The 7237-nt window shown below is 42.7% G+C and overlaps 1 protein-coding gene across 1 annotated transcript; it reads left to right on the top strand.

Moving 5' to 3' along the window:
- The first annotated feature begins 225 nt into the window (after positions 1 to 225).
- On the top strand, positions 226 to 5789 carry cyp1a (cytochrome P450, family 1, subfamily A). The gene is made up of 7 exons (XM_087793600.1): positions 226 to 377; positions 642 to 1525; positions 2333 to 2459; positions 2540 to 2629; positions 2698 to 2821; positions 3875 to 3961; positions 4828 to 5789. The coding sequence occupies exons 2-7, from the start codon at positions 686 to 688 to the stop codon at positions 5123 to 5125; spliced, it is 1566 nt and encodes a 521-aa protein (XP_087649726.1). The 5' UTR covers positions 226 to 377; positions 642 to 685; the 3' UTR covers positions 5126 to 5789.
- The last annotated feature ends 1448 nt before the right edge of the window (positions 5790 to 7237 follow it).

The raw sequence follows: 7237 nt of genomic DNA, 5'->3' as shown, positions 1-7237 counted from the left end.
ATGATTGCAGTCACACACACACTCACACACACGCACAGTATTTACAGGCTCAATAAATCACTTATTTTCGAAGAACGTCACGCAGATCTTTGTCCTCACTCTCAGACACCCACACCCACGCACGCACACACACACACACCGACACACACCCACACACACTCACGCACACACACCTTTTTTCTCTTCATTCATGAGTGAGGGAGAGAGAGGACGAGGGAGGGTTACATCATGAGCTGCAGCCAATCAAGCTGCAGGAGCCGCTATAAAGCAAGAGCCCATTCTGTGTTTTGGGAAGATCCGAAGTAAACGCAATCATAAACAACCTGTCGGTTCCTGCAGAGCAACTTTCTCTTCTCCTTCCACTTTTCTGGATCACGGTAAGCTCAGAGTTTTTGCTTCCAAGTTATTGTTATTCTTAGTCAAATCTGTCAGTTTGGATTGTGCAGCTTTTTTTTTTTTAGTTTGGATTTTTAAACGATTGCAGATTTAAAAAGTTGATATTTTGACGCACAAATAAATGCACGATCAAAGCGTTACTTTCAGAATCTGAAGCAGTTTCGTCTTCATTGTGCATGAAGTCAACATGTTGCACAACACCTCCTGCGATCAATGGCTTGACGCTCCTCCTCTTTAATTTCCAGGTTGTGAGGAAGCAGGTGAACAAAAAAAAAAAAAAGTAGTCATCATGGCGCTAATGATCCTGCCGCTCATCGGATCGGTGTCGGTGTCAGAAGGTCTGCTGGCCCTGACAGTCCTGTGTCTGGTCTACCTGATGCTCAAGATGTTCCACACTCGGATCCCGGAGGGTCTCCAGAAACTCCCCGGTCCCAAACCCCTGCCCATCATCGGGAACGTCCTGGAGGTGGGCAGCAAACCCTACCTGAGTCTCACCGCCATGGGCAAGCGCTACGGCCCGGTGTTCCAGATCCAGATCGGCATGCGTCCCGTGGTGGTGCTGAGCGGCCTGGAGACCCTTCGACAGGCCCTTGTCAAGCAGGGGGAAGATTTCGCCGGTCGGCCAGACCTCTACAGCTTCAAGTTCATCAGCGACGGCAAGAGTCTGACCTTCAGCAGCGACCAGGCGGGGGTCTGGAGGGCCCGCCGGAAGTTGGCCTACAACGCCCTGCGCACCTACTCCACTCTGAACAGCACCACGCCGCAGTTCTCCTGCATGCTGGAGGAGCACATCACCAAGGAGGCGGAGTACCTCATCAAGCAGCTGGACAAGGTCATGCAGGAGGAAGGCGCCTTCGACCCCTTCCGCTACATCGTGGTCTCCGTCGCCAACGTCATCTGCGGCATGTGCTTCGGCCGCCGCTACGACCACCACGACCAGGAGCTGTTGGGCCTGGTGAACCTCAGCGACGAGTTCGGACAGGTGGTGGGCAGCGGGAACCCGGCGGACTTCATCCCGGCCCTCCAGTATTTACCCAGCGCCACCATGAAGAAGTTCCTGTCCATCAACGACTGCTTCAACACTTTTGTGCGGAAGATCGTGGTCGACCACTACAACACCTTCGACAAGGTAAACGCTTTGGCTGATCCCGTGTTAGTTACGACGAGGTTTGTCTGGTTTTGTACCAGATTTCTGCCTCTTTGGTCACATGGTCTATATCTTTTATAAGTGTCTTGAACTTTTGGGAGCAATGTCCAACTGTACCGTCAGATAGTGTGTTGCACCAGATCCATGTTACATGATACATGCATTTTAACCACTTATTCCTTAACCCTACTGTTAAATGTGTTTGTGGTATCCCTTGTGTTGTCTCCTGCTCAAGGTGAACGTCCTCCCTGGCTTCCAGAAATACATATGCAGTGTTGGAGGTCGTTCCCTTTGACCCAGAGAAAACATAAGGGATACCTCAAACACATTTGTTTTCGTCCCTCCGGGTCACCTTGACCCAGAGACAACACAAGTGTTGGGGATTAGGGGGGGTTGAGACTATCCCAGCTCCCCAGGGTGAAGGAAAACTTCGACAGGTCGCCAGCCTTCTAAACAAACATTCATACACTATTGACAATGTAGTAATAAACTCTGTTTGGTGAAAACCTGAACCTACACAAGCATGTGTTGGAAATGTGGGCCAAATGCCACCGTAAAAGAAAGACCTACCATCCGTGCTGACACCCCAATTTTCTTTCTGAACTGATTGAATCCAGTCCATACGTCCGTCATCGCCACCCCTTAAAAGTCACTGTTTCCATTTTACGACCACATATATATATGCCCTCGTACTCAAGTCCAATATCACAATTGTTCTTTTTTTCATCTTTAATCTCCAACATGAAGCAACAAACTTTAAATGAACGCCGTCTTTTTTTTCTTCTCCAGGACAACCTTCGTGACATCACCGACTCGCTCATCGATCACTGCGAAGACAGGAAGCTGGACGAGAACTCCAACATCCAGATGTCGGACGAGAAGATCGTCTGCATAGTGAATGACCTTTTCGGAGCAGGTGAGCCACCTTCATTTTTTATCCTTCTGGTTCCGTCTCGTCCTCCTCGTACGTTACTCATTCTCACGATTCCTCCGAAGGCTTCGACACCATCTCCACCGGCCTGTCCTGGTCGTTGATGTATCTGGTGGCGTATCCTGACATCCAAGAAAGACTCTATCAAGACATCAGTACGTGGCTCTTACCTGGTCTTGAAAACATCCTGGACAACAAAACTCATTCTACCTTCTGTGCACAGAGAGTGTGGTGGGAACCGACCGGCTTCCTCGTCTCTCCGACAGAGCCAACCTACCCTACCTGGAGGCCTTCATGCTGGAGCTCTTCCGTCACTCATCATTTGTGCCCTTCACCATCCCTCACTGGTGAGTCTCCTTGCGTTGATTTAGGCTTATATTTAAGAAGAAATATTCAGCTGTACCATGTAAGGATCAATACAAGAGACTTTACTCTAGTCCTTTTTTAGCAACTCCTAATATGTTCAAGGTACAAAATGAATGTATGATAATATTTTCGTCCATTAAATAGTCCAAAGCATGGTCAAAAGAATTCTTTCAGAGAAGGTAATTTCCATATAAAAATATTATAAATTTTGGAAAAGTAATTTTGATAACAGACAGAAAACGACAACAAAAACATGACCTCCTTGGCAGAGGCAACATATGCATGATTGACACTAGCATACATCAATTAAAATGTAGTTTTAATGATAAAAAACAAGTTTACGAATACAAACAATGTGGAAAGCTACCGCAGTTTGATGTCTTCTAGAAAGAATCAGATTATCAGTGGACTTACTCAGATGTCTGCCTTTGTTCTTGACTAGCTGGCACCATCGAGAGATTGTTTTGTCTTTCTCAGAGTGTAGGCTTGACCTGACCTGACGAATAGCTTAGCGAGTGGATTCTAAAGAGAGGCAATGATTATTTAATATGAATTAAATATGAGAAAGAGTTAAGATTATCAGGTAATCAAGTGATTATTTGAAATGTGTGTTAAATCTAGATTATCGATTACAGTGAAGTTGTCATATTCTTACAGTATAAAACAGACAATGACAAATTAATATATTATATATATATATAGAATATATTTTGAGAGAGATTTTATATCTCTTGACGCATATAAAATCTCAAATATATATACAAACAGTAGTCAGTAGTCACAGGAATATACAGTTTGATACTCGTAGAATTTCAGTTTCAGTTTTGTCTTGAAGAACATTTTCAGTTTCTTCAATGAATGTTTCAATGTCAAAAATTCAAGTTGAGGGACGCATAGACTTTAATGACATGCTCCAGTGTCGTAGACGCGCATAAAAAGATACATGAAAACGTCTCCATGGCAACCACAAGAATTTAAATGAGAGACTTGCCTGAATGTTTCCTCCATTGAAGTCGTTCTCATTTTTCTTACAGCACGTCAAAAGACACGTCTCTGAACGGCTACTTTATTCCAAAAGACACTTGTGTTTTCATCAATCAGTGGCAAACCAACCACGACCCGTAAGTACATGTTTGTCGTACACATTGATCTCCTGGTTCAAGTCTGGTTCTGATCCAGGCTTTTTTTCGCATCTGCCCAGCTTTAAAGCATTTGTTTCTAGTCTTGAAAACTGTTTCTAGAAGCCGATCATGTGAGAACAAACACTGATTTACTAAAGCAAAGTGTTTATTATATGTCGTTAACTTATTCCGCTTCTTCCACTTATCTGGGGTCGTGTCGCGGGGGCAGCAGCTTCACCAGGGAAGCCCAGACTTTTCTCTTTCCGGCTATTGTGAACGTAGAGGAGGGTAGAGACGTAGTTCAATCAGTTATAAGGAAAATTATATTCAGTATTTGATGTTTACTTTCCTTTTTTTTTCTAGTCATTTGAGTAGAAATTATAAAATATATGTAAATTAATATACGGTGGACCTATGTGTATCACCTGTTTAAATTAAGAACATTTATTTATTTATATTTTTTTAATTACTATTTATTTGAACTTGCAAACTCAACATGCAGTAACATCCTTTTAAACAAGCAAAAAAGACTATAATGCTTTGCCGCCCAGCAAACCAGTCACAACTGTTGATCACTTATATATTTATAATCATTTAAATAAAGTATTGTAGAGACCAATCTTTAAAATAAAGAACATTTGTTTTGACTTAACATTGCCATCCTTCCCAACAACCCTCCAAGTAGCGGGGACCAGAACAGCTCCCATGATGCTTTGCCGCCCAGTCAACCAATCATAGCTGACGACCACTTATGACATAGCAACACAAATGTGGGATTTAAATATATTATTCTAGCAACTTATCAGCTGTGACTAAATCTTCATTCAAATTGACTCATTAAAACATTTTTTTAATCCTTATTTCAGTGAAATCTGGAAAGATCCAAACTCCTTCAACCCGGACCGCTTCCTGTCCGCCGACGGCACCGAAGTCAACAAGGTCAAAGGGGAAAAGGTCTTGATCTTCGGCATGGGCAAGCGGCGCTGCATCGGCGAGGTCATCGCCCGCAACGAAGTCTACCTTTTCCTGGCGATCCTCATCCAAAGCCTGCAGGTCCACACTCTGCCCGGGAACACACTGGACATGACCCCGGTCTACGGGCTGACCATGAGGAACAAGCGCTGCCACCTCACAGCCACGATGAGAGCACAGAGCGAGCAGTGAAGCGATTTTTTGTTTTTTTTTCGTATGAGTCACGTGCTGGTATTTAATGACTCAAACCGTGAGTCAAAGAGCTGGTGAGTCATTCCGTTTGCTCAGAATGTATGGCACGGGATGCCAGATCCACAAAGCTTAAGGCCTTTGCTCATGAATGTTGGATGCTGTCAAGTATTTTTGAGGCAATGCTAACGCTCCACATGTTTGGAGCTCCTCAGTGAAGTCAAGGGAGTCCCTTAAGGGTCTCCTGGAGTCCAGTCTGTCTGTCAAACCTGCTCAAATTCAGAAGGTGTTGAGTTCAACACATAAGCTTTATCATTTATCTGTGTTTTATCCTCATGAATCTATATTTTCTAGCATAAACCTTATTTTAAGTCAGTCCAAATGTGGATGTAAGACATTGAAGCTACGTTTGTATGCCAGAATGTGATCTTATATGTATATGAAATATGTTGTTCTCATTTTTGTAATGGAATGTCCATGTGCCTACTGTTTGTATATATATTTTTGAAGTGACAAAAAAATAATTTTTATCTTAATGATTTAACTTGACTGCAGATGATTCTGGAAAAAACTATTTTGTATTTTTTAAACGTATCAATGAAAGTTTGTATGGGCATGTGATCAAAGCAATGAGACACAGAATAAATAAAAAATATCTTTAAAATAACGACTTTTGATGAATTCATTTATAAAATGTGGATCATTCATAAAGATGCAGTAGCACTAAAAAAACATTTCTCAATTCTTTCAAGTTCATTTTATTATAGGTTCAGAAAAGCTGTCTGTATGCTCGTGTGTATAAGTAAGTACGTAAGTATTTTTTATTTATATTGCGCTTTTCCAGACCAGGGTCACAAAGCGCTTTAACAATCAAAACAATATTCAATAAAGTACATACTTTAAAGGTCAAGATAAAACTGATAACAAAACAGGAGTTCCAGAAAATCAAGGAAAAGCCTGAACAAATAAAAACGTCTTAAGATGTTTCTTGAAGGAGTCAGTAGATCATCAAACACAGAGGGAGATCTTTCCAAAGCTTAGGAGCAACAGCCTGGAAGGATTTCTCTCCTCTGGTCCTGAACTGTGTTCAGGAACCATCAGTGGATTCTGATCCACAGACCTCAGAGCCCGAGCTGGGGTGTAAGGCTGGATCAGATCACTGATGTAAGGAGGAGCCTGACCATGAATAGATCTGAAAGTAAGAACCAGAATTTCAAAGTTGATCCTGAAAGAAACTGGAAGCCAGTGAAGAGTTTTAAGGACCGGAGAAATGTGAGTTCTTCTACTTGAGCGAGTCAGAATTCCCGCTGCAGAGTTCTGAATCAACTGCAGACGAGACAGCTCCTTCTTGTTTGGACATGAAAACAAACTGTTGCAATAGTCCAGACGAGAAGACACAAACGCATGGATTATAATCTCCAGATCATGTTGTGACAACATTTTTTAAGTTTTTAAGTTTAGAGATTTTTCTCAGTTGAAGGAAACAGTTTCTGGTCAGTTTTCTGCAGTGTTGAACTAGAGACATGTCTTTATCAAATACAACACCCAGGTTTCTCAGGCTCAGTTTGATAGACTGACCTAAGTCACCCAAGTACTGACTCAACCCGGGAATCTTATCATCAGGAGCAATAACCAGAGTTTCAGTTTTGTCCACATTTATCAGTAAAGTGTTTTCACTCAACCATTGTTTGATTTCTAGCAACCATTGACTAAGCTGTTCAGCCTCCGGGGCTCAGTTGGATCAAAAGAGCAGTAGAGCTGGATGTCATCAGCAAAGATGTCATAAGAAACATCAGGAAATCTCTAAATGATTTTACCGAGGGGAATCAAGTACAGCAAAAACAATAAAGGACCCAGAACAGAACCTTGAGGGACTCCACACAACAGATCTGCCGATTCAGACCTCATTTGATTGGCAGATACACTGAAACTTCGTCCAAAAAGGTAAGATGAGAATCATTCTAACACAGACCCAGACAGTCCCACTTCATCCCTCAGTCTTCTCAGCAGGATCTGGTGATCAACTGTGTCAAAGGCTGAGGACAGATCCAAGAGAACCAGAACAGTGTATTGACCCGAGTCAGCCGACATCATGATGTCACTGGACACTGTCAG

This window comes from Callionymus lyra, chromosome 6 (assembly GCF_982586985.1).
Source record: "Callionymus lyra chromosome 6, fCalLyr1.hap1.1, whole genome shotgun sequence".
Lineage (NCBI taxonomy): Eukaryota > Metazoa > Chordata > Actinopteri > Syngnathiformes > Callionymidae > Callionymus > Callionymus lyra.
Note: the sequence above shows the minus strand (reverse complement) of the source record. Positions and strands in the feature narration are given on the sequence as shown.

Excerpts from the sequence above, each read along its gene's own strand:
- cyp1a (XM_087793600.1), top strand. The coding sequence starts at position 686 with ATGGCGCTAATGATCCTGCCGCTCATCGGATCGGTGTCGGTGTCAGAA. Across the intron at positions 1,526-2,332 it reads ACTACAACACCTTCGACAAG|GACAACCTTCGTGACATCAC; the intron begins GTAAACGCTTTG and ends TTTCTTCTCCAG. Across the intron at positions 2,460-2,539 it reads GAATGACCTTTTCGGAGCAG|GCTTCGACACCATCTCCACC; the intron begins GTGAGCCACCTT and ends ATTCCTCCGAAG.